We start from the raw sequence: 26,703 nt of genomic DNA, 5'->3' as shown, positions 1-26,703 counted from the left end.
ATTTAAGGAATTTGTTTGACAAATTGACTCTGCTCAATAATTAATTTGTGAATTCAAAGGAAAAAGTTGGCATGCACCTGTGTAGGCTATAGAAAGAAAGAATGAACTTGCATTTATTAACTGCCTTATGCCTTAAATGTCCAGAAGTGCTTCACGGTGAATTACTTTAAAATTTAGTAATTGCTATGTAGGTGACCATGGCTGCCATTTTGTGCAGCAGTCTTATAAATGGCAGTGAGATGTACAACCAGTTAATTTTTTTTTGTGTTGGTTGTGGAAGGAATGTTGCCAGAACAATAGAAGAACTCCCTGCACTTTTAATAGTGATGTGGGATTTTTAACTCTCACCAGAAAAGGCAGATAAGTTCACCTGTTCAATGTCTCATCTGAAAAATAGCACTTCTGACGATGCAACATCCTTTGGTTCTGCACTGAAATGTCAGCCATGAATTTGTGCTTGCGTCCTGGCGTGGGATTTGAAATCTCAGGAGGTTATATATTGAAACTTCAGTGTGAAAGATACAAATGAAAAATAACCAGTTTATCTTTTATCAAACAGAAAAATCTTTCATAAAACCTATATGTGAATTTATGCTTGTTAGATCAAGAGCACGGCAGAATCAGCAGTTACTTGAGTCGTTCACAGGAGAGCAATGGGGGTGCTCCATTAAACATAGACCACTGCAGAAGCCATTCAGTCAAACCAATCAATCTGACACTTCTGAGACCGTGAAGGCAAAGGTGAGAGACTAATATTAGCTGAAGAAAAATATCTGGTCTTTCTGTGGGGTACAAGTTCAGTAAAACACACAATTATTTTCAGTGACAAATAGCATATTGCTGTAGTTTTACAAGCTGATGATCTGGGATGATTTAATCCAGCATCATTCTTCCATAGTATGTGTTCATAGCTTTGTTTCTTCCAGTCATTGGCAGGTATTCTGGGAACACAAGGTAATGAGGTCTGACAAATATTTTGGGTACTTAAATAAAAAAAATCCTATTTAATAATTGAGCATTTTATCCATATGAATTTAATGTAGTGCAGAAACAGATAGAATAGTTAATTTTTTTTCATTATTATGGGCAAGTTTCCTACTTTTTCTGCAATTTTATTTCCTTTAACTGTCCAGCTGAGGCCTGATGTTCTGATCCAAACAGCCACACAACTCCTCCCACTCCCTACCACAGTTTTGAGCCCTGTTCCAGGCCTGGTCTTCATAGTCCCTCTGCCTTTTTTAAAAATACAGTGGACATATTGATTGCTTAAGTTTTTTAAAAAAATAACAGGATTTGTGCTGTTAAAGGTAAGGCACATAAGTTAAAATACACAGGTTGTGAAAGATAATTAAATACAATTTTGCACAAGAAAGATAATTACATTCCAAGCTAATTATTGAGGTAGAAATTTTTTTAAGAAGTAAGCTGAAATGGAGAGCCAACAAAATGCAAATACTGTACTTGGGATGATGAGAGTTATTTTTCATCTGATTGAGCAATGCCACTAGGAGAGCTGTCTTTTTTAAACATTGGTGAAACATCATCTGCTGTATCCATAGGAGGGCATTAAGTTCTATACCAAGGTCATCTTCATAGAGATGATCCTACAGTAAGCTACATGCTTTTTCAACTTTTTTATTAACTTTGTTTTCAAATAGTTTTTTCCCTGCCATCTTCAAGAAATATTAATGATCTCAAATCCTTTTATTGTGTTAACTACGAACAGTGACATACAGGAAAAGACCCTCTGATCCAGCCAGCCTGTTCCACGCAATTGTGATACCTTGTGCATCACAATATATACACGCCCCACTCTGCCTGAAACCATGTGATCTCCTGGGAGAGGCGAAAAACCAGATTTAAAAACCCAGGCCAATCTGGGAAATTCCTCTACGACCTCCTTCAATGGTTAAAACTGGTCCAGGAGGTCAATTTGGCCGTGATGATTCTATGCAGTACCTATCTTTTGTACAATGTGATCCCCTTCCCAGCCAGAAAGCGGTCCAGCTCTCGCTTGAAGGAATTCAGTGAATTGGCATCCACCACACCAGCTGGCAGCCTGTTCCAAAGGTCCACTATTCTGTGGGAAAAGAACCATCTCCTGACATCTAACCTAGATCTGGTCTTGTACAACTTAAAATTGTGATCCCAGTCCTCGCTAACTTATTTAATTGGAACAAATTGTCTACTCGAACACAATTTATTTCCTTCATCATCTTGTAAACATCAATCAAATCACCCCCAAGTCTATGCGTTTCTAAAGTGTAGAGTCCCAGATCTTTTACCCTATCGTAATAACTATGATGCTTCAAAGTGGGAATGAGTCCAGTGGCCCTCCTCTGCACCCTTTCCCCAAAGCCTCAATATCGCCCACCATGTGAGGAGCCCAAAACTGGACACACTGTTATACTTGAGGCCTGACCAAAGTCTTGTAGAAGGACAAAATAGTATGCTTTGTCTTGTGGTCAATTGTCCTATAAATACACCCCAACACCCGAGTTGCTCTAGCTATCGCTTCACGGTATTGTTCATGAACTTTTCGTGATCTATGCACTGGAACACCTCGATCTCTTTCTTTCTCCAGCTGCTTTACTGCTTTTCCCTGAAGGGTGTATGTATGTTCAGTATTCGCCCTGCCCACATGCATAACACTGCACTTTTCTAAGTTAAACATCATTTTCCAGTCACGAGTTAATTCTCCCAACACATCAAGATCCACTTGAAGCAGTTGAGCATCATCTACAGTCCTAACACTCGCATAAATCTTATCATCTGCAAACTTGCAGATCGTGCCCCCAACACCTGCATCTAGATCATAAATAAAAAATAGTAAAGGACAGCCGTCTTAACACTGATCTCTGCGGGACACCACTAGTGACCGGTGTCTAAACAAATCCAGATCCATCCATAAACTACTTCCTGCCTATGGCCTTCCAGTCAGTTCTCAATCCAGCTCAGTATATTACCACTAATATCAGAGACTTTGACCTTGTAGAGAAGCCTCTTGTGCAGTACCTTGTCAAAAACCTTTTTGGAAGACTTAAGTAGACAATGTCTACTTGGCTACAAAAAATATAATCAAATTTGTAAGACATTACCTCTTTTTTGTTTTGAAGCTATGTTGGGTGTCCCCATTGTGCCCCTCTATCTCTACGTGGTCATATATTGCATCCTTCAAGCATCTTTCCTATATTACTGATGTCAAATTAATGGGCCTATAGTTACCCGGGTCCGTCTTGTCTCCTTTTTTTAAAGTTGGCGACTACATTAGCCTCCTTCCATTCTAAAAGAACCATCCCAGAGTGCAGTGAGCTATTAAAAATACAGGCAAGGGGCTTGCACAACAAGTATCCCATCTCCCTGAGACTCTTGGGTGGATATCATCTGGCTTGGCTGCCTTGTCTATTTTCAGGTTCTCAATTCCATTGAAAACAATATGTTCATCTATGTTACTTAAGAATAAGAACATAAGAAATAGGAGCAGGAGTAGGTCATTTGGCCCTTCGAGCCTGCTCCGCCATTCAGTGAGATCATGGCTGATCTTCTATATCAACTTCACCTACCCACACTATTCCCCCATATCCCTTGATTCCCTTAATATCCAAAAAGCTATCAATCTCTGCCATAATTATACTCAACGACTGAGCATCCATAGCCCTCTGGGTTAGAGAATTCTAAAGATTCACAACCCTGTGAGTGAAGAAATTTCTCCTCATCGCAGTCCTAAATGGCCAACCCCTTATTCTGAGACTATGACCCCCTAGTTCTAGACTCCCCAGCCAGTGGAACCATCCTCTCAGCATCTACCCTGTTAAGCCCTGTAAGAATTTTATATGTTTCAATGAGATCATCTCTCATTCTTCCGAATTCTAGGGAATATAGGCCTAGTCTCTTCAATCTCTCCTCATAGGACAATTTCCCCCCCCCCCCCCCCCCCCATCCCAGGAATCAGTCTGGTGAACCTTTGTTGCACTCCCTCTAAGGCAAGTATATCCTTCCTTGGGTAAGGAGACCAAAACTGTACACAGTACTCCAGGTGTGGTCTCACCAAGGCCCTGTATAATTGCAGCAAGATTTTTTTACTCTTGTACTCCAATCCCTTTAAGACCATTTGCTTTCCTAATTGCTTGCTTGCTGCATATTCTTGCATATGGTAGTAGCAAAGCAAATCAAATGTCTATCGAAGTCCGATCTCCAGACCAAGGCTTCCTGTGTAACAGCGTGGATATCTTGTAGGCTGCCTGCGAGTTTCCTCTGAGGGCACTGTACAATGATGTGCTCCAGGGCCTGATTAGAGCTCCACAGTCGCATGATGGGGATGCTTTAATCTTCCATCTATGGAGAAGGTGGCAGCATCTACCATGACTGGTTGTGAGGCGGTTGATGATTGTCCACTGTTTGCGAGGAAGGTTTGATCCCTCAGGTTGTACTGTGGTTGCTATACCTGCATGTTAACTTTCAGTGATGTGTGTACAAGGACACCAAGGTCCCTCTGAATACCAACATTTCCCAATCTCTCTCCATTTAAAAAATACCAAAGTGGATAACTTCAAATTTCTCCACATTATATTGCATCTGCCGAGTTCTTGCCCACTCAGTTAACCTGTCTACATTCTTTTGCAGCCTCTTTGCATCCTCATTACAAATTACTTTCCCACCTAGCTTTGTATCATCGGCAAACTTGGATACATTACACTCGGTCCCTCCATCTAAGTCATTGATATAGATTGTAAATAGCTGAGGCCCAAGCACTGATCTTTGTTATTCCATTAGTTACAACCTGCCAACCTGAAAATTACCTTTTTATTTCTACGCTCTGTTTTCTGTCCATTAACCAATCCTCAATCCATGCTAATATATTATCCCCAATCCCATGAGCCCTAATTTTGTGTAATAACTTCTTGTGTGGCAACTTATTGAATGCTTTCTGAAAATCCAAACACAATACATCCACTGGTTCCCTCTTATCTACCCTGCTAGTGACAACCTCAAAAAAACTCTTAATTTGTCAAACATGCTTTCCCTTTTATAAATCCGTATTGACTCTGCCCAATCATATTCTGATTTTCTAAATACCCTGTTACCATGTCCCTAATAATAGATTCTAGCATTTTCCCTACTATTGATGTCAGGCTAACTGGTCTATAGTTCCCTGTTTTCTCCCTTCCCTCCTTTCTTGAATAGCGATATTAACAGTTTTACTATTAATAACACAATTAAATTCTAACAGTCTATCATCTTCAAAAGTGAAGACTGCTGCAAAGCACTCACTTAATATTTCTGAAAAGTATGGGATGCAGATATCTCCATTTGTATGAAATATTCTCTATGCTGGTAGGCAATGCCATTTAAATGGGGAAGCAAGTAATTTAAAGTGTATTCACATTGCACATTTGAACTTTTTAAATTTTATATTAGTCACATAATGTCAGAGGTAATGGCAGAAAGCAGTACCAAGATACTCCAAACCAGAAGAAGAAGTCTACTGGAGTAAATAATCAGCAGGTCAAACAATACCAGATATTGGTGAGTTTTTGCTACATATTTATTTAGTCAAAATTCTGAATTGCTCTAGTGCAAATGGAAAATGTTTGTGAAAAGGAACAAAATTATGTTTATAATTCCAACATCAGTCATTAATCATAAAGGCACTTTATATAAAAAAAAAAGATAAAGCTTTCTTCTAAGTCTTGTATGTTGGCGATTAAAAACATTTATTGATAGACCTAATTTCAAGTCTATACCACTCTTTATTAAATTGGTAGGGTGTCGCAACACTTGTTTTTAACATTTGTACAATGGTGGCATTTTAGATTGTGCACAGAGTCCTCAAAGTTGTCCTTGGCTAATGGTGACACCTATTGATACTGTTCCTGCAGGGTTGGAGACGAGATGATAGCTCTGGATGTGATTCATCTCCTGGCTTGCCAAGATTTAGCTTCTCAAATGGCAGGACTAACTACTTTCCAGGGCACAGCAGTTGCAAGTGTGGCAAACACACTGGTACTAACTAACATTGGTATATGCTGACACGTTGATTCTTCCTTATTCCAAGCAGAAATTGATGGTCATTGTCTGATAACCAAAGCTAGGTGATAATTTGCTGCTCATCCTGACTTTTCAGAAGATGTAGAAGTAATGGAAAAACGATGGAATTTGTACAAGCTTATATTTGACTAATTTGAGCCAATTGTTTGTCATTTTAATTTAGGAACAGGAGTAGGCCATTCAACCCCTTGAGCCTGTTCTGCCATTCAATTAATGGCTGATCTGTATCTCCACTCCAATTTCTTTTTAGACCAGATGCTATGCTTGCACTTATTTAAGTTTGTAGGGCTAATGCATAAAGTTTGACAAATATGGCAGTCCTAAGGTAAATTCATGCCTAATTATTTGGGAGTTTCATTTATCTCTGAAGTTATAGTGTCAAAATGTTTGTCACCACACACCTTTCTTCTCCAGGAAGAATCACTTTATAGATTACTAGCTGGGGGGAGCCCGGCGTTGCCAGGGCTGTTTTGGGCCGGGCGGTTTAAATAGAGTCCCAGGCTTTGGGGCCTGTCTGTCTGTCCCTGTGTGAATCTGCTGCCGGGCAACGTTTTAAATCGAGTCCCAGGCTTTGGGGCCTGTCTCTGTGTCCCTCTGTGAATCTGCTGCCGGGCAACATTTCTACCTTTTTAATAGCTTCAAAGATGAAAGTGAAAGTACTTATAAAACGTTTTTGGTAAATGTGATGTTATTTTTAAGAGATACTAACTTTTTCGAAGCTGGATTAGCAGATTTTGAGCTGGAAGTAGTGAAGCAATGGCTGCCCGATGCCTGAGTTGAAAAGCATTAGTCCCACCCACAGACGCAGCGATTGGCCAACCATCAGGCGACTGAACTGTAGGATTGGTCAATCGTGACGGCACAGGATTGGTCGACCTTGACGTCAGTCAATCAATGCTATTAGCAGATAATGAGTTTAATTTTGAAGGTTTTTTGCATAACGCGTGAACAATTTTAGTCCGACCGAAAAGTAAATACGCTTATGACGGTTCTGGAATCGTCAGCTTGCTTTCGACGTAACGCACGTGTAGGTACGCTCTATAACTTTCGAGTTTATTCAAGACAGACAGACAGACGGAATGACAGACAGAAGTATCCTTTTATCTATATATATATATATATATATAGATAGATAATAAAGCCTTCGTGTTTTGCATAGAAAAAAATAATGGGCCGTAATTTGCGGCCCCTACGGGTACACACGACGTTTGTACGCGCCCGTAAAGGCCGCGCAAGTTCCGGGTTTAGGCATGTGCGAAATCCTGCAACTTGCGATATGATAGATCCAACGAAAAGGACAGTCGTGGGCGGAGAGTTAGGCTATTTGCCCAACTTCTGCCCAGCGAATGCCCGTGAAATTCTTACGCCTGTTTTTACCAGTGTAAGTGTTTGATATAATTTTATTTGTATGTTTTTTAATCATTTATACAGTAATAAACCTGGACAAGAAGGTAAGTTTATGTTTAGCCCCTTTAAAACATGTAAATTTATTTTTCAAAAAATTAATTTTGTTTTAATATTTAAATACCATTTTATTTAATTTTAAATATGTAATGGTTTTTAAAAATTTATTTAATGTGCAGATGTATTTTTGGGGGTATTCCCATTCATGCTTATGGGGTTTCCATACATATGAAATCCTGTTGAGCATGAATGGGGATCCCCTTCTTTCATTAGTTGGGCCGGCCCATGTGATCCCAGGGGTGCTTGCAAACCGCCTGCTCCCTTGGGATACGTGGGCCTCTACCCGTGGGTACCCAGAGAGGCCCAGGACCGCGAGTCTCCGTACCTCCCGGACCACCAGGTACGTGGGCATTTTATTTGCAGATCGGAGGCATTTCCGTCATGGGATGCCTCCGACCGCAAACTCAGGGCCTATATTTCTAATCGGGACAGCTTTTCTTTTTCTTCAAATTTATGAAAACCCCTCACTAAATAGTGTAACTAAACTGATTTGAAGAATGTGTTTCACTTACTGTTTAGTTTGTCGGGAAAAATAAAACTTTGTTCTACTTCTGCTGTGGCCACTTAATGTCACAGCATGCAGTAGACTTCTGACATTTATTGGCAAAGGACCAACATGGAATAATTTACATGCTTCCACAAAGCAATGGCCCTGTTTTTTGTGGTCAGCGGTGAACAAACGGTGACAGTCGTTCATTACACTTACACTTTCTGTGATTAGAAAGCCATTTTGATGAAGCGCCCTCTACAGGCAATCTGGGACCTGTGATCAGTGAAGCGACTGTTTACCTCCTCAACCAATCAGATTGAAGAATCGTTAATGAGGCAGGCAGAGTCTGAATTAAGAAGTGTCAGTTAAAATAGTGAATTCAATGCCAAATCATGTACAGAAAGTGAAATAAAGAGCTGGAAAGAAAGATGGGATTCAAGAGACAAGAGGCAAAGAAAAAGTTGTTAAAAATTATTTACATTTTTTTTATATCTCCAACAATAATTAAAATCTGAAGGAATGAGACTTCACACTTGTAAAAGTTAATTTTCAATGCCAGAGAGGTTGTTTGCTAGTAATTAAGACTTATCACGGCGTTAAAAATGTACTTGCACTGGAATGGACAAGCCCTAACTTTTTCTGGCGATCTGAGAGCATATATATCATGTAAGTACAGTAACGTCATGCCATTCCATGTGTTTCAATGCCAAGTCTCTTGGTGAGATACTGTTATAGTGAAGCTTCTGGAGGAGCAGGGCAACTCTGACAGCAACTTCTTGATTTTCGCATTTAACTGCGCATGTACGGTTGCTGGAATTTGCTGTCCGATTTACCCTTTAATAACTGAATTCTCACAGGCAGCAAACAGGAAGTAAAAAGCAGGGACTATAATTCACATTTTAATCATTGTACAGAAAACAAAATAAAGATGGGGTATATGCATGGGATTAAGGGAGAAGCTGAAATATCAAACTTTAAAAAAAAATTATGATTTTTAAATGTTCTAAGGAAATGAGACTCCACATTTGTAAAATTCATTTTTCAGCAGTAATTATGACTTGGTACACTGGTAAAAACTCAGTTACTCCTGATCGAACAAGGCTTAACATTTTCATTGGTTTTTACAGCGAGAATAGTGCGTAAAAAGTTGAAGTTCATGTTCAATCACAGATTCTGTGTTGATTGCATCTGCGAAGACTGCAACAGCACACCCTGTGGCGGAGCAGGGTATCACTGATATGATTTCCGGATTTAACTGCAAATGTACGGACACCAGAAGTTGCTGTCAGTTTTACACCGTAATGACGGCAAGCGCTGACCGTTTCACCATCATTACAACCGCAAATTCCACGCCAGTGTTGTTGTTGTTTTAGAAAGTAGTCACCCAGCCCAGTGAAACTGACTGACTAAGTCCAGTTATCAATGTATGGTACTTGCAACATTTTAGCAGAAATATTTCCTTTGACAAGTTTTTAAACAAAGTACAGCAAGATTATTCCACATTTTCTGTTCCCAGGCTTACTGATTGCACACTACTGTAAACTGAATAAGCTCAAGACAGGACCTCTGTTAACTGATCTATATTTCATTATCTGGGCATTTAGCCTATTTCTGACGTTATGCTTCTATACTTCGTGCAGACATGCAACTTGTGCAGACTGGTATTCCTGCCGAAGTCAACACCTCTGTTCGTACCACATTTTAATGTGCTATGCCCATAATGTCTTAGTGGCCATCTGTCAGTAAACTTAAGCTTGTTTTTTTTAATCTTTTAGAAATCTGATAAAAAGCTTCAGCCAAGACGACTACAGGACAATTTTGAAATGGGTAAGATCACTGTGTAACGTCCTCCAATGTTGTGAATATGTATCACTAAATGCTGTTATGCAGAACTTGACGCTTATGTGTATTCATATTTTAAAAATCATTTTGTCTGTAGTTATAGAAGTGCATTGGTCACTTTTTGTTTTCCCTACTTAGATGCAGTTTGTGAACTGTGCAGCTCAAATCAGCTCTTGGAATATACTGGGACGTGCAGATCAGGGTCTGACCTCTCTGATTCCTGCAACGGACACTCTGATTTTAGTTTTTCATCCAGGGCCTTTCTCAGCTTCAAGTTTGATCGAGATGCAATTATGAAATGCTTTGATCTATGACAGAATGTTGGACTTGGATCTGAAGGGATCAGAAGGTTGCATGGAACAAATTACTAGATCAATGAAAGACTGACCTTTCCATCCTTGGGTGTTCAAGAGCCCTAAGGATTTTAAAATGTCGAGGGTGGGGTTTTTAAAAGTGTATGCAGAAATTAACATGATGAGGTCATGTTTAATGCAATTTAGCCTTTGTACACAAGTACCTTTTCAGTATTTGGAATTGGCCATTGGTTTTCTTTAGGTGTAGGTGGTTATTTTAGTAGTGCAGTACTGGAGAATTTATTTGTTTTCTTTCTTTTAAAATAAACTTTCCTTCCTTTCTCTCTTTCCTCCCCCGCCCCCATTACTTTAGCTTGGACATGACACTTAATGCTGAATGTGCAAGTACAGATGAAGGATATCTGGCTTTTACAAGTGGGTATTTGGAAAAGCAGGATAGAGTGGATTGTTGCAGCATTATACTTTTGTTTATGCAGTTTAATGAATCACATTTATGGTGATATTCATGCACTAACCAGATGGTGGGTATTTTTTTGTTCCCTAGTTGCACCGTTGCAGAATTTCCATTGTTCTATTGGACATTTAGAATGGTCTTCCGTGTTGTTGTACTGTAGTTACAAGATTTTCGACTGTGTTTTCAGCTTAATGACCGTTTGTTCATTTCTGGCAGTTGTTCCCAGATCCAGTAATATTAAATGATTTTTTTCAATTTGTTCAGTACTTTTGGTGCAGTTTCAAGAAAGTTCTTCATTTTACACATGGATCAGATATATTAACACTGTAGAAGTTCATTGTGAGAATGGGAGACTGACTGATTTTAAAACACTCAGCGGCTCATTGTTGAAAATATAACCTTGTCCTTTCAGTCACTCAGTCCATTAATAAGTCGATGGTTAGAATGTGTAGAGTTCCGATTTGGATTTCCCACAATCTACTGACTTGAAAATGTTATAATGAGTGACTCAGCAACGAATCAGTTTATTAAAACCCATTAATTTAATTGACTATTGCTTAATGTTGAAAAAAACTCTTGGCTAGGTTATGCACTTGGTGTGATAGTCACAAATATTGACCTTGTACTTTGGAGAGCTGAAGGAGGGACAGTTTGTGATTAAAATTCCATCAGCCTTAATCCCTATTGGACATGAGCCCACGCCACAAAGTTGTCCACCCGAATTCAATTTGGGAAAATAGACTTGGTGAGATGAAGGGCACTCTTCTTTGAAGAGTGATTTCAGGTCTCTTTCCAGCCAACTCACCCACTTTATGGACGAGCAACCTTGACTGCCATCCTACTGCAGGAAAAAGAAACCTCAAATGACACGACCTCATGATTTTGTTGAAGTCAGTTGTACACCCCAAACAAGTACCTGTCACAAATTATGGTTTACTTTAGTGTGATTTTATATTTTGATAAATTTCAAAGATTGCTAAATTGAATATATTTTCAATTTTGTGCTGATCCTGCTCAACTTGTCTGTATGACATTGTAGTGCATGTGGATAGAGCAGAAGCAGCATCCAACTAAATTATGATGGTAGACTGTTAATAACAAGTAATGTATCCTTACTTAAGCTTTATAACCTTGTGAATGCAATAGGATTTTAAAACTTTGACAATATTGTTGTAATAAAGGATACATTTATTTTGTTTGTCCCATTTTCATCTCTCATCCAGTGGAAGAGTTTGAACGCAGAGGATGATAACATTTTGGGAATGAGACTGTTTCAAGCTTTTCTTGAAAATAAAATAAATTTGCATAAGAATAGAATTCTTGGGTGGGAGTTTATTTCAAAATTGAATGCAAGTCTTCCATTCTGGTGGTAGAGTTTCCGCTATGGGTGCAATCGGCGATCCAGGCGCAAATTGCACCCAAAATTACGCTAGTTTTGAGAAGTTTTTTTTTTCCTCAAGTTTCTGCTCCATCTCATTTGCCTATCACCAAATGTAAAATCTGCCATGAACCAGCACAATTGGACAGCGTTTTAGAACATAATTTTTTTTTTAAATTTGCTTTAAAAAATATTCTTCTATATGAATGGTACCTTGCAGTTTGATTAATACAGCTGAAAATGGGATTAATCACAAAATAAACATTTTAGTCAGTGTCTAGTCCACCACTTGTGAGTAACCTGATTTTAAATAATTGAAACTGACTTAAAATAAATACAGAAAAATTTGCTAGTTATATTGGGGTACACATATCTTCGTAAATTAAAATCAGTATTCAAAAGCTTTTAAAACCTGCTTATTGGTGTTCTTGTGCCCAAAAGAACCAGCCTAATTTTTAGAGCCTCCCTGAAGGCCTGCAAACAGCGGAAACTCCCAATGGTCTGGCCTGTACCAGCGCAATGTTTTTTAAACTGGCGAAAAAGATCGCGGAAACTCCATTTGTGGCTGTACTTAATTTGCGCTTAAAAGTCAGTGACCTTTTGCCATGGTTTCGCCAATTTCTGGCAAATTGCACCGAAAAAAAAACTAGCGCAAGCAAGCGGAAACTCCAGGCCCCTGCCTCTTATTTTGATCGCTAGGCATAACAAAAGTGCTATGGGGAAACTTAATTCCTTGACGTGTTACTGAATTTTTTTAAAAAGATTTTGGGTGGATGATGCTGCTGTAATGAGAATGTGATTTTTGTTTTTTGTTTTAAAAAGCTTCATATCTGAGACAGTTTATCTGAAAAGTTGCCCAGAAATAGGACAATAGCACTGAACTACAAAGTTAGAAATCTGTCTATTAAATACTGTTTCCTTAAACTAACTATTCAGAGGATGGGTGAAGAAATCTGTTTTAAGATAAAAAAGAAATTACTTGATCCCACTGCCTTCGCCAATCCATTTCACTTTGGATAATGTCTGCTGCTTAAACAAATCTCTAATATGGATTTTCTCAGCACAGATTATAGTATGCGACATGACAAAATTAGCATTGATATTTGTCAGACTTATTGTGCAGTAACATTTTAAAAATGTTTTAGCTTGCTTCTAGTATTACATGTGGTTCACATTGGTATATTTATTGGCTCAATATTGCTTCTATACTGCACATCCTGATCCGGCATTGCCTCAATTTTAAAATTCTCATCCTTTTCAAATCCCTCCATGGCCTTGCCCCTCCCTATCTCTAACCTCCTCCATACCTACAATCTTCCAATTCTGGCCTCTTGCACATCCACGACTTTCATTGCTCCACAATTGCTGGTCATGCCTTCAGCTGCCTGGGCCCTTAGCTCTGGAATTCACTCCCTAAACCCCTCTGCCTCTCTATTCTCCTTTTAAAACCTACCTCTTTGACCAAGCTTTTGGTCACCTGTCCTAATGTCTCCTGAAGTGGCTCGCTGTCCAATTTTGTTTAATAAAGCTCCTTTGAAGCGCATTGGGACATGTTTACTATGTAAAGGTGCTATATAAATGCAAGTTGTTGCTGTTGAAGGATATTGGCGCAGAGGAATGGAAAATAATTTTCCCTTTTCCTCCACACACTCCCCCCACCCCCCTGCGCCGCCACCCCCCCCCCCCCCCCCCCCCCCACTGGCCACAAGCCCCATTTTGAATGTCGGATCATATCTATCATGGACCACATAAAAGTAAAGGTCCATCTGCTCTGCAACAGCGACATACATTGATCTCACTATGGCTAAATGTAGCATCCCTACCAATGAGATCAGTTAACCTAATGCAAACCTGGGACCCTCCTCCTATTCTGTGTGCCTCGTTGCTGGATAAATTTGCAGACATTGGTGGGGTCATTTAATATTTCTTTGAGAAAAAATTCTGTGGAACAGTACCACCACAAAGAATATGCTGGCTTCAGTGATGTCATTCCCAAAATGTACTACATGAAGGAACGTGACTAGTGTTGTGATGATTAAGGATTAAATAAATGGGTAATTTTCGGGTTGGCAGGCTGTAACTAGTGGGGTACCGCAAGGATCAGTGCTTGGGCCTCCGCTATTCAGAATCTATATCAATGATTTGGATGAGGGGACCAAATGTAATATATCCTAGTTTGCTGATGATACAAAGCTGGGTGGGAATGTAAGTTGTGAGGAGGATGCAAGAAGGCTTCAAGTGGATATAGACAGGCTAAGTGAGTGGGCAAGAACATGGCAAATGGAATATAATGTGGAGAAATGTGAAGTTATCCACTTTGGTAGGAAAAATAGAAAAACAGAGTATTTTTGAAATGGTGAGAGATTGGGAAATGTTGGTGTTCAGAGGGACCTGGGTGTCTTTGTACAAGAATCACTGAAAGTTAACATGCAGGTACAGCAAACAATTAGGAAAGCAAATGGTATGTTGGCTTTTATTACAAGAGGATTTGAGTATAAGAGTAAAGATGTCTTACTGCAATTATATAGGGCCCTGGTGAGACCACACCTGGAGTACTGTGTACAGTTTTGGTCTCCTTACCTAAGGAAGGAGATATTTGCCATCTGGTGCAACGAAGGCTCACCAGACTGGTTCCTGGGATGGGACAATCCCCCCCCATGAGGAGAGATTGAGTAGACTAGGCCTATATTCTCTAGAATTTAGAAGAATGAGAGGTGATCTCATTGAAATATACAAAATTCTTACAGGGCTTGACAGGGTAGATGCTGGGAGGATGTTTCCCCTGGCTGGGGAGTCTAGAACCAGGGGTCACAGTCTTAGAATAAAGGGTCAGCCATTTAGGACAGGGATGAGGAGAAATTTCTTCACTGAGGGTGGTGAATCTTTGGAATTCTCTACACCAGAGGCTGTGGAGGCTCAGTCGTTAAGTATATTCAAGACAGAGATTGATAGATTTTTGAATATTAAGGGAATCGAGGGATATGGGGATAGTTCAGGAAAGTGGAGATGAGGTAGATGATCAGCCATGATCTTATTGAATGACGGAGCAAGCTCGAAGGGCCAAATGGCCTACTCCTGCTCCTATTTCTTATGTTCTTATAACATGGACTACAGCGGATCAAGGCAGCAGCTCACCACCTAGAGAATGGACAATAAATTATGGCCTTTTTGTTGATGCCCATATCCTGAGAATTTTTTAAAGTCTTTTTTTGTTCCCCTGTATTTTAATTTTAGGAATGTTCTACAAAAATTTGGATGTCATGGTCTAACTTTTGTTTTTATTCGTTCATGGGATGTGGGGTCACTGGCAAGGCCGGCATTTATTACCCATCCCTAATTGCCCTTGAGAAGGTGGTGATGAGCTACATTCTTGAACCCCAGAGTGTAGCTAAGAGTCAACCACATTGCTGTGGGTCTGGAGTCACATATAGGCAGATTTCCTAAAGGATGAGATGGGTTTTTACGATAATCCGGTAGTTTCATGGTCAAATGGTACTGATACTAGCTTTTTATTCCAGATTTATTTAATTAACTGAATTTAAATTCCCTAGCTGCCGTGGTGGGATTTGAACTCGCATCTCTGGATCATTAGTCCAGGCCTCTGGATTACTAGTCCAGTAACATAACCACTATGCTACCATACCCTCATTGTTGTAAAAACAAATACTGGGACATGATTTATCAGCACAAAATATTTATGTACTTGAAAAATTGTGTGGCTTTAGGTAGAACAAATCAGTAATATATTATGGCCTAGAAATTCAGTTGCGTGCGCCAGCCGTTAGCGCCTTAGGAGGAGTAGATCTCAAGCGCTAGGCGCTTAGCGACCGGGCGCAGCGCGATCTGCGCCTCCCCCCAACTTCAGTAGACATTTAGCGCCGGCGCAAAGTCTTTGCGCGCGCTCAGCTGCGCGCGCAGATCATGATGTCATTTCCTCGTGCAACGCCCTTTGGGCGCCCCAAACCGGAACTTCAGTCGCGCCGCCCCATTGTGCGCCTGGCGGCCCTAAGGACTGTGGAGTGGAACGGTGCACAGCCGATGCGGGCCGCGGGGAGCGCAAATTAAAGGGCACTTCCCCTGCACTATAAAGGCCAGCCATTTTGCAGCACTCACTCTTTTGAGACGGATTTTTGGAGAGAGACCAAGGTAGAGAGCTTACTGCTTTGGCCCAACACTAGGACAGGTATTTCTGGCTTCAGGCCACAGCTTTGTAATTCTCTTTGCCTTCATTGAGATTTCATTGTTTGCCAGCATATTATGGGGGCTGTCAACGCTGGCTTTCAGCATTACATCCAAAGGGCTCACAGACGCCATGAGAGAGTGGCAGCCCTGGCTAGACGCAGAGGGGGCAACAGGCGTCGGCAAGGGACGCCTTACCCACTCAGGGTATACCGCCAGCAGTTCTCCTATGTCAACATGTCTGACGAGCAGTGTGTTAGGAGGCTGCGATTCAGAAGGGAGGTGGTCACAGAGATCTGCCAGCTGCTTCACAGAGATCTCCGGCCACAGCTGAGGTGCAGGACGTCTCTGTCGGTGGCAGTGAAGGTGACGGTGGCTCTGAACTTCTATGCCACCAGCTCCTTCCAATCCGCTGCTGGGGACATGGCTAACATCTCCCAGTTCGCCGTGCATTGCTGCATCCGCCAGGTGACCAATGCCCTTTTCAGAAGGAGACGTCAATTCATCTCCTTCCCCATGACGCTGGGCAAGCAGCAGCAGCGTGCAGTGGGATTTGCAAGAATAGCGGACTTCCCCATGGTGCAGGGCGCCATTGACTGCACGCATGTGGCTTTGCGGGCACCGCTGGAGAATGCCGAGGATTACCGCAACCGGAAGGGCTACCATTCCCTCAACGTACAGCTGGTGTGTGACCACAGGCAGCGCATCCTAGCTGTCAATGCCCGCTTTCCAGGCAGCAGCCACGATGCCTTTATCCTGCGACAGACAACTGGCTGACATGCTCCAGGCACAGCCTCACCCAAGAGGATGGCTTATCGGGGACAAAGGCTATCCTTTGTGTACCTGGCTCATGACCCCGCTCCGCGTGCCCAGGATCCCTGCTGAAGAGGCATACAACGAGAGCCATCAAGCGACCAGGAACATCATCGAACAAACAATTGGCGTCCTGAAGCAACGGTTCCGCTGCCTGGATTGTTCCGGCGGAGCCCTGCAGTATTCGCTGGAGCGAGTCTCCCATTTCGTCGTCGTTTGCTGCATGCTGCACAACCTGGCTATCCGCAGGACTCGGGCACTGCCACCTCAGGTTGGAGCACCACCTCAGGAGGAGGAGGACCAGCACAGGAGGGACGCACAAGGTGCAAGGGCCACCCGTCGGTGGCTTATTGAACGTAGGTTCTAGGCCCCCTGTCAGGGAATGGCTTGTGCCAATGAAAGAACATGAATGCAGCCGCTCCGCAAGCCCTCAGCCGGTTAAGGCAACCAAAACTTCAACGTTCAAACATGGACAATATGAATAAAGAAAATTGTTTATTGCACAAACTCCGAGCCCTTCCCACATGAAAAACAAAAACAGAAGAAACCCCCAAAAAACATTCAGACACATTACTCGCTCCCACAACCTGGAGAGTATTAACAAAAGTGTGAAACAAAAATGGCCGTCATCCTCGGCCTTCGTAAAAAACAAACATCACAGCCTCGGCCTTCAAACAACTAACATCAAATTCTCGGCCTCCAAAAACAAACACAACCGGGCACACATTCTACTCTTTGGCCCGCGGGCGCAAACTTCAGCGGCCGCCCGACTTTACCGCCCCAAAAGTGGCGATACTGAATTTCTAGCCCTATGTCTTTTGTGACTAAATACAAAGGTTGAAAAATTGCTCCAAATAATATACACAGTCTCTGTTGCAAGCTGAGTTACAATTGAGAATCATATCAGATTAGGGGGAAAAACTTTCAATTTCACTAATTCAAGTGCACAAATTACTTTTTTTGTGATAGTGGAGTAACTGAAGTACAAGCTGAGCCCAATAAATTAACTGCTCGAGTGGTGATGTATGCAAATAAGGACACACTCCCCTGCATCCATTTTGTTATTGTACCATTCAGGCCAATGTGAGAGAGGTATATTTACTACAATTTAAAATATTGCATTTTTAAGTGGTAAATGAGCCTAATACAGCGTCACTGTACATGTCTGATCAAGCCACTTTCCATGGTGATTCTTTTGTTGTTTATTTTAAATGCTGTCTCTTTTTTTGTTTTTTTGTGGATTCAAAGTGATTTGTGCAAAAGTTCTAATTCCAGTTGTAAAATTACCCAAGAGCAAAACTGGTTGTACAGATAGGAAAATATCAGTCATTGTGGATTTTTGTTAACAAACTGGAGCATTTGGATTACACCAGATGAACTATGCATAACTTGATGCAGAATCTTAAAAGCCTTCACGCACATTGTTTAAAATTATTGTGCCTGCTGCAAAACTTGAGGCCTTATCTGCTTCATTTTTATCAGTGCACTAATATTGCTAACTCAAATCCTAATCCACTTCTGATAAAATTAGATGGTTCATCTGATTTTAGTTGGAGAAACAATTTGATTGCATTTTTAAAACTAGATTGACTTGTTAACAATAAATTGGTAGACTCCTTTTTCCTCACTGGTGCTTGAAAGTTTGTGTACAGCCTTGAGTGTAGAATGCCACCTAAAACAAGCAGTCGTAGTTCACTAATAAAAAAGTGTATTTAGTAGTTTAGTAATTTTTTAAAGATCTTAATTAGGATTCTGATATTGCAAACAAAGCTTTTGTTATGAAATGCCACAATCTGTTTTTGTTTATAGTGGTGTAAACTGGTAGGTATTTGCAGTGCAGAGATGGGTTATTCTGATTTATAAACGTGTAGAAAAGTCGTTGCAAAGCGGTACTCTTGAGGACATCTGTACAATTTTTTTTTTAAACAGATTAGTACTGGAAGAAAATTACCTAGTACAGTGAAGATGATAAATTGATGTCTACTTTCTGACAAGTAAGCCATCTTTAGGCAAGTGTTTTTCTTTAAATGAAGATGTGCAGGTTAGGTTGATTGGCTATGATAAAATTGACCCTTAGTGTTAGGGGGATTAAATACGTGGGGTTACGGGGATAGGGTGGGATATGTGTTGGTGTAGGGGTTACGGGGATCGGGCGGGATATGTGTCGGTGCAGGCTCGATGGGCCGAAATGGCCTCTATCTGCACTGTGGGGTTTCTGTGATTCTGTGAAATGACTTTGTTAGTGGATCAGGGGTTGTCTTGAAGTTTTTATTTTGGGTTTGGTGCAGGAGGGGAGGAACATGATAGGATTATTATGTACCAGTGTGCTCATACAATCCAAACTCAGACCACATTGTTGGCTAAAATTACATTTAAAAACCAAATGTTATTTGGTTTGTTTTTAGATTTTGCTTTCATTTGGCACTAGTCCCTTTTGTGTAACAGACACTTAACTAGTACTGTGAAAGTATTTTAGCTTTGCTTGGCATATCCTGTTACATTGTATAAATGATTGAGTTGCAGCTTGAGATTAGTTCACTTTTGCTGGTAGTTCACTTTTATACTAAAATTGCTCTTAGAAAAAGTAAGTGGCAAATCATTTTGAATTGCATTTAACAAAAGTATTATGTAATATGATTTTACAGTTTTATGGTCTTTGGCATATCTTGCTTTTTGGGAAATCTCTTGGTACTGCAGAATTGTATTAATCAATTTTATCTGTTCAAGTTTCACGAGAACAAAGTAACAAACCTAGATCTGTAGTGAAACAAATAAAGTGCTCTGACAGTTTTTAAAAAAAACCTTTGCATTAGGAGTGTCACCTGGTAGTAATTATCAATGGATTGATTTTTTTTTAATATAATTAGTTTCCATACCTTGGACATTAATGAAAGTATTGAGTATATAAAAATCAATGAAAGAATCAGTTTGCACTGAGTTATGTTTCCCTATTTTGAGCCTGATGCTTGTATGTTTTTGTGTTCTGAATTGCAGCTGATGCAAATTTGCTGCGTTTTAAACAATGTAATTGATTCTGTCTGGAAGCTCAAAGATTCCACGCAACATTCAAATTTTGTACTGACTAAAGAGTGTTGTCGCGTGTGTGTGTTTTTAAAAAAATAAAATACTTCTTCCCCTTTAGACCCAAGGTCATTGTTTGCATTTTAGGGAGAGGGGAGAAGAGAGATGTAATTGGTGTGTAGCTTCTATATTGCTCTCTCTTTTTGCAGTCGACACTGTCAGTTCAGTGATTTCTATTAAGATGCCTGCATAAAAGTTGAAGTTCACTTCTGCATCAAAATACAGAAAAGTAAAAATTTATACCAATCCTCTGCTGGTATGATTAAACAAGCGCAAGGTACAAGCCTGGTCAACAATTCTAGTTCCTGCCACCAGCAGACTGAGGATCATGGGATCAATAATTTGCATATTACAGCAACAGAAGCCGGACATTTGGCCCATTAGGTTTGACCAGTGCTTTTCTCCATGTGAGCCACCCAATCTAAAACTACTCTCCTGCTCACACCCCAAATACTTCAATATTCCTCTTTTTCAAGCAACCATCTAATTCCCTGTTTTAAAAACAATGAACTCTGTTCCAACAAAGGTTTATGGAAGTCAAGTCCATATTCTAAGCTTCTAACCACCCTTTTATAAAGAAACTATTTTCTAACCTCCCCTTTAATTGGTTTATCAAGCTCTATCAGGCCACACTCCTATGCCTAAACTCCACACAACTCCCAGGATCATCCTGGGAAGCAAAAATAACCCCACAGCTTCTTTTCTCCAATAGCAGCTGTCTCTCAACTTCTCCCTGCCCCCTCCACTCTTTTCTCTCCAACAAGTATGAGGAGCTCATGAAATTTATCCCTAAGACCTTCTGATCAGCTGCCTCTGCTGATCCCCCTTGCTTTAGTGTTTCTCTAGTTTCTTTCCTGTCTCCCTTTTTATGCCATCTCTGAACTCATCTTGTTCATGAGACCCTTCTGCTCTCTTGACTCCATTCCTACTAAACTGCTGATCACCCAAAATCCCTTCCTGATCCCCATACTAGCTGACATTGTAAATGGTTCCCTCTGCTTAGGTAATGTCCCCCTCCTTTTCAAAACTACCATCATCATTCCCTCATTTATTTAAAAAAAAAAAAAAAATTCCTTGACCCCTCTGTCCTTGCAAAGCACCACCCCATTTCCATTCTCCCTTTCCAAAGTTCTTGAAGGTGTTGTTGCCTCTCTAATCAGGTTTCTGCCCTGCCAAAGCATTAAAATGGCACTGATCAATGACATTCTCAGTGGTTGTGGTGTTTTTTTTTCTATCCTCGATTTCTTTGCAGTCTTTGACATGGTTGACCACAACCTCCTTAAACGCCTTTCCTCTGTTGTCCAACACAGTGGGATTTCCCTTGGTTGGTTCTACACTTATCGTAGTCAGTGCATATCTAGCAATGGCTTCCCTTCCCGTCCCCGCACCGATAACTCTGGAATCCCCCAGGGATCTATTCTTAGCTGCTACTCTTCCTTGTCTGCATGCTGCCCCTTCAGCTGCAGACATGGGTTCAGCTTCCAGAAGTGTGCCGATGACACCCAGGTCTACCTCACCACCACACCTCTTGACCTCCTCCACTGCCTTTGTTGTCAGACTGCTTGTCCAATATCCAGTCTTGCATGAGCAACAATTTCCTCCCATTAAACATTGGGAAGACCAAAGCCATCGTCTGCTGCTCCTGCCACAAACTTCTATCCTCTTCAGCCATTGTCTCCAGCTGAATCAGACTTTGCAATCTCGGCATCCTATTGGACTCTGAGCAGAGTTTCCAACCGCTTGTACTCTCCATCACTAAGAATGCCTGCCTCAACCCATCTGCCTCTGAAACCCTCATCCTTGCCTTTGCCCATCTCCAGACGTGACAATTCTGATGCTCTCCTGGCCAGCCTTCCACGCTTTAAACTTCAGCTGATCCAAAACTCTGCAGCCCATATCCTATCTCACATCAAGCCCTGCTCGCCTATCACCCCTGACCTACATTAGCTCCTGGTCCCCTAATGCCTCCATTTTAAAATTCTCACCCTTGTGTTTAAATCTCTTATTGGCCTCACCCCTCCCTTTTTCTAACCTCCTGCAACCAGACACCTTTTTCTCCCCCACCCCAAACTCCATTCCTATGATTGTGGCCCTATTGTACATCACCCCCTTCACCCCACCATAGCTGTCTATGCCTCATGCTCTGGAATTCCTTCTCTAAACCTCTCTGCCTCTCCTCCTTAAAACCCATCTCTGACCAAAATTTTGGTCATCCTTTCTAATATCTCCTTTGTCTTGGCATCCATATTTGTCTGATTATGTTTCTATGAAGCACCTTGGAACATTTTTTTCATAGAATCACAATGGTTACAACACAGAAGGAGGCTGTTCGGCCCGTCGAGCCCATGCTGGCTCGCTAAGAGCACTTTAGCTAGTCCCACTCTCCCGCCCTTTCCCCGTAGCCCTCCAATTCCCTTTTGAAAGCCACGATTGAATCTGCTTCCACCACTCTCTTTGTTGAGTTTTTTGATGAGGTAACGAGAGGGTTGATGAGGGCAATGCAGTTGATGTAGTGTACATGGACTTCTGAAAGGCATTTGATAAAGTGCTGCGTAATAGGCTTGTCAGTAAAGTTGAAGCCCATGGAATAAATAGGACAGTGGCAGCATGGATACAAAATTGGCTAAGTGACAGGAAACAGAGAGTAGTGGTGAACGGTTGTTTATCGGACTGGAGGAAGGTATACAGTGGTGTTCCCCAGGGGTTGGTACTAGAACCACTGCTTTTCTTGATCTATATTAATGACTTAGACTTGGGTGTACAGGTCACAATTTCAAAATTTACAGATGACACAAAACTTGGAAGTATAGTGAACAGTGAGGAGGATTGTGATAGACTTCAGGAAGACATAGACAGGCTGGTGGAATGGGCGGACATGTGGCAGATGAAATTTAACACAGAAAAGTGCAAAGTGATAGGAAGAACGAGGAGAGGCAATATAAACTAAGGGGTACAATCCTAAAGGGGGTGCATAAACAGAGAGACCTGGGGGTATATGTGAACAAATAGTTGACGGTGGCAGAGCAGGTTGAAAAAGTGGTTAAAAAAGCATACGGGATCCTAGGCTTCATAAATAAAGGATTGAGTACAAAAGCAAGGAAGTTATGATGAACCTTTATAAAACACTGGTTTGGCCTCAACTGGAGTATTATGTCCAATTCTGGGCACTGCACTTTAGGAAGGATGTGAAGGCCTTAGAGAGGGTGCAGAAAAGATTTACAAGAATGGTTTCAGGGATGAGGGACTTCAGTTATGTGGATAGGCTGGAGAAGCTGGGGTTGTTCTCAGAGCAGAGAAGGTTGAGGGGAGATTTGATAGAGGGGTTCAAAATCATGAGGGGTCTAGACAGAGTAGACAGAGAGAAACTGTTCCCATTGGCAGAAGGGTCGAGAACCAGAGGACACAGATTTAAGGTGATTTCGAGCTGCAGTTTCCCTCCACTTTTCAATGGTGTGGAACAGTACGCTGTACAGTACTTGAAGGAATTGAGAAAATGCCATCCTAGAAAGAGGCTAACCTAGTGCCAGGGGACTAATGATACTACCAGTTTTAATTTTGCACACAGCTGTTATTCCATGGATTATTTGAAGCAGTCCAGCACTTTAAATGGCACAGGGCTCCTGAGTAATCCCATCATCCTAATATCCAGGATGTCAACTGATAAATCAAAATCTTAAAAAATAAAATGCGTGTGATTTTTAAATGTAACTTTACCAATGAGCTAGGAGATACTGGGATATGGGTCATTTAAAAATATCCTTGGGAAATCTCAAAATATTTGTTTTAAGAACATGATTACAACTGCTCTGCATAACTACTGAACTTGTAGTGTAAATGAACAAAAAACTGAAACTGCTTGAAACCCTCAGCAGGTCTGGCAGCATCTGAGGAGAGAGAAACTGAGGTCAACTTGAGCAAAGGCCTCTGGGCCATAATTGTTGGCTTGAAAAGCATCATGGATTTTTTTTTACAGCTCAAGCTGCCATTAGAGAGAAAGTGTGGCAGACTAACTGCAGCTTGCTAAATTCATCAAGGACAAATCTTCAAACTTGCTTGCCATTGCAAAAAGAGACAAGGACAAAGGATGCAGACAGCTCATAGAATCATAGAAAGTTACAGCATGGAAGGAAGCCATTTCGGCCCATCGTGTCCGCACCGGCCAACAAAGAGCTATCTAACCTAATCCCACTTTCCAGCTATTGGTCCGTAGCCCTGCAGGTTAGAGCATCCCAAGTGCACATCCAAGTACTTTTTAAAATGTGGTTAGGGTTCCTGCCTCTACCACCCTTTCAGGCAGTGAGTTCCAGACCCCCACAACCCTCTGGGTGAAGAAATTTTCCCTCAAATCCTCTCTAAACCTTCCCCCAATTACTTTAAATCTGTGCCCCCTGGTTTTTGACCCTTCTGCTAAGGGAAATAGGTCCTTTCTATCCACTTTATCTATGCCCCTCATAATTTCCTAAGGAGGCTGAAGGGATGTAACCTGTCACCCCTGATCCTCTCTAACTTTTACCACTGCACAATAGAGAGCATCCTGATGAACTGTATCACAGTATGATATGGCAGCTGTAGCTACTATGACCGGAAAGCCCTGCAGCGGGTAGTCAAAACTGCCCAACGCATTACCGGCACCCGGCTACCGACCATAGAGCACATATACCAGAAACGCTGCTTACGGAGGTCACGGTCCATCATCAAAGACCCTACCCACCCCAGCCACAGTCTGTTCGCCCTCCTGCCATCTGGGAGACGCTACAGATGCATTTGCACCCGTGCGACCAGATTTAGGAACAGCTTTCCCAGGGCTGTCATCCTACTGAACTCCACAAATAAACTCTAAAGCCTGCACATCTGCCAATGCACTTTATTATGGTTATGTTTATGTTAATGTATTACAAACCAAATGTATGTTGAATGTTTAAATGTCTTAATCTAAATGTACACTCTCGGGAGCTGCAAGCCTACATTTCGTTGTACTGCACTTGTGCACTAACAATGACAATAAAAGTTGATTTGATTTTATACACCTCAATAAGGTCTCCCTTCAGCCTCCTCTGTTCTAAGGAAAACAGACCCAGCCTATCCAGTCTTTCCTCATAGCTAAGATTCTCTACTCCCAGCAACATCCTTGTAAATCTCCTCTGTACCCTCTCTAGTGCCATTTCCTGTAATGTGGTGACCAGAACTGCACGCTGGAGAAAGAGTAAAACTATATCCATTTGTGCCCAGCGATGGATACGAGGAAGGATACTGGGTATAAAACACCGAGGCTTAGTGATTTCCAGGAGACCACAAGCAGCATTTAGGAGGCCTTCAAAGAGAAGATAGTTTGAGTCAAGAATGGACACATTCTGCTGAGGGGGAAAAGAAGGACATTCAAAGCTGGTGCTCCCTGGCTGACTAAAGAAAGAGGTTAAAATGAAACTGATTAAGGAGGTTTATGATAAATGTCAGGTTCATAATACAGTAGAGAATCAAGCTGAATACAGAGAGTGCAGCAGAGAACTGCTGTAAGGAGGGATGATATATTAGCGGGTTCCTCTAATGAGGCCATATGGGTAGAACTTAAAAACAAAAAGGGGGCAAGCACTTTGCTGGGAGTGTACTATAGGCCCCCAAACAGTCAGGGGGAGATAGAGGAACAGATATGTAGGCAAATCTCAGAAAAGTGTGAAAATAATAGGGTAATAATAGTGGGGGATTTCAACTTCCCCAATATAAATTGGGATAGTCAGAGTGTGAAAGGCTTAGAGGGTGCAGAATTCTTAAAGTGCATCCAGGAGAGCTTTTTGAGCCAACATGTAGAAAGTCCTACAAGAGAGGGGGCGGTACTGGACCTAATTCTAGGGAATGTAGCCGGGCAGGTGGTGGAAGTGTCTGTAGGAGAGCATTTTGGCGATAGTGACCATAATTCGGTGAGATTTAAGGTGGTCATGGAAAAAGACAGACGGCCCAGAAATAAGGGTTCTAAATTGGGGGAAGGCCGATTTTAATAAGATAAGGCAGGATCTGGCCAAAGTGGACTGGGAGCAGCTACTTATAGGAAAATCCACATCAAAACAGTGGGAGGCTTTCAGAAGGGAAATAGAGAGTACAACACCAACATGTTCCTGTAAAGGTCAAGGGTGGAACCAACAAGCAAAGGGAACCTTGGATGACAAGGGATATACAAAAATGCATTAGGAAAAAAAGGGGGGCTTTTGGCAGTTACAAAAGACGGAGGAAGCCCTAGAGGAGTATAAAAGGTGCAGGGGCATACTTAAAAAGGAAATTAGGAGGGCGAGGAGGGGCCATGAAATAACACTGGCGAGCAAAATAAAGGAAAATCCTAAGATGTTTTATAAGTATATTAAGGGCAAGAGGATAACCAGGGAAAGGGTAGGGCCCATTAGGGACCAAAGTGGCAAGCTGTGTGTAGAGCCAGATGAAGTAGGTGGGGTTTTAAATGAATTTTTTGCCTCTGTGTTCACTATGGAGAAAGACGATGTAGACATAGAAGTCGGGCAAGGGGACTGTGACATACTTGAACATATTAGCATCGAGAGGGAGGAGGTACTAGCGGTTTTAGCAGGCCAAAAAGTGGATAAATCCCCAGGCCCGGACGAGATGTATCCCAGGCTGTTGTGTGAGGCAAAGGAGG

The 26,703-nt window shown here is 41.5% G+C and overlaps 1 protein-coding gene across 3 annotated transcripts in view; it reads left to right on the top strand.

Annotated features, from left to right (window-relative positions):
• Nucleotides 1-11,810, top strand: part of dcp2 (decapping mRNA 2) — a 53,481-nt gene extending 41,671 nt beyond the window's left edge. For 2 of the 3 annotated variants that reach the window (XM_085987146.1, XM_085987138.1), the window contains exons 8-11: nucleotides 603-741; nucleotides 5,419-5,526; nucleotides 9,778-9,829; nucleotides 9,983-11,810. In XM_085987146.1, the coding sequence (XP_085843272.1) occupies nucleotides 603-741; nucleotides 5,419-5,526; nucleotides 9,778-9,829; nucleotides 9,983-10,158 (475 nt within the window). In that variant the 3' untranslated portion in view covers nucleotides 10,159-11,810. The remainder of the gene's footprint in view (nucleotides 1-602; nucleotides 742-5,418; nucleotides 5,527-9,777; nucleotides 9,830-9,982) is intronic. The other variant, XM_085987142.1, reaches the window with a different exon arrangement.
• Nucleotides 11,811-26,703: the final 14,893 nt, after the last annotated feature.

This window comes from Somniosus microcephalus, chromosome 1 (genome assembly GCF_052327205.1).
Source record: "Somniosus microcephalus isolate GS21.2 chromosome 1, FLI_Smic_1.0, whole genome shotgun sequence".
In the NCBI taxonomy this organism is placed as follows: domain Eukaryota; kingdom Metazoa; phylum Chordata; class Chondrichthyes; order Squaliformes; family Somniosidae; genus Somniosus; species Somniosus microcephalus.
The sequence above is the reverse complement of the archived record's forward strand: the minus strand, read 5'-3'. Positions and strand labels throughout refer to the sequence as shown.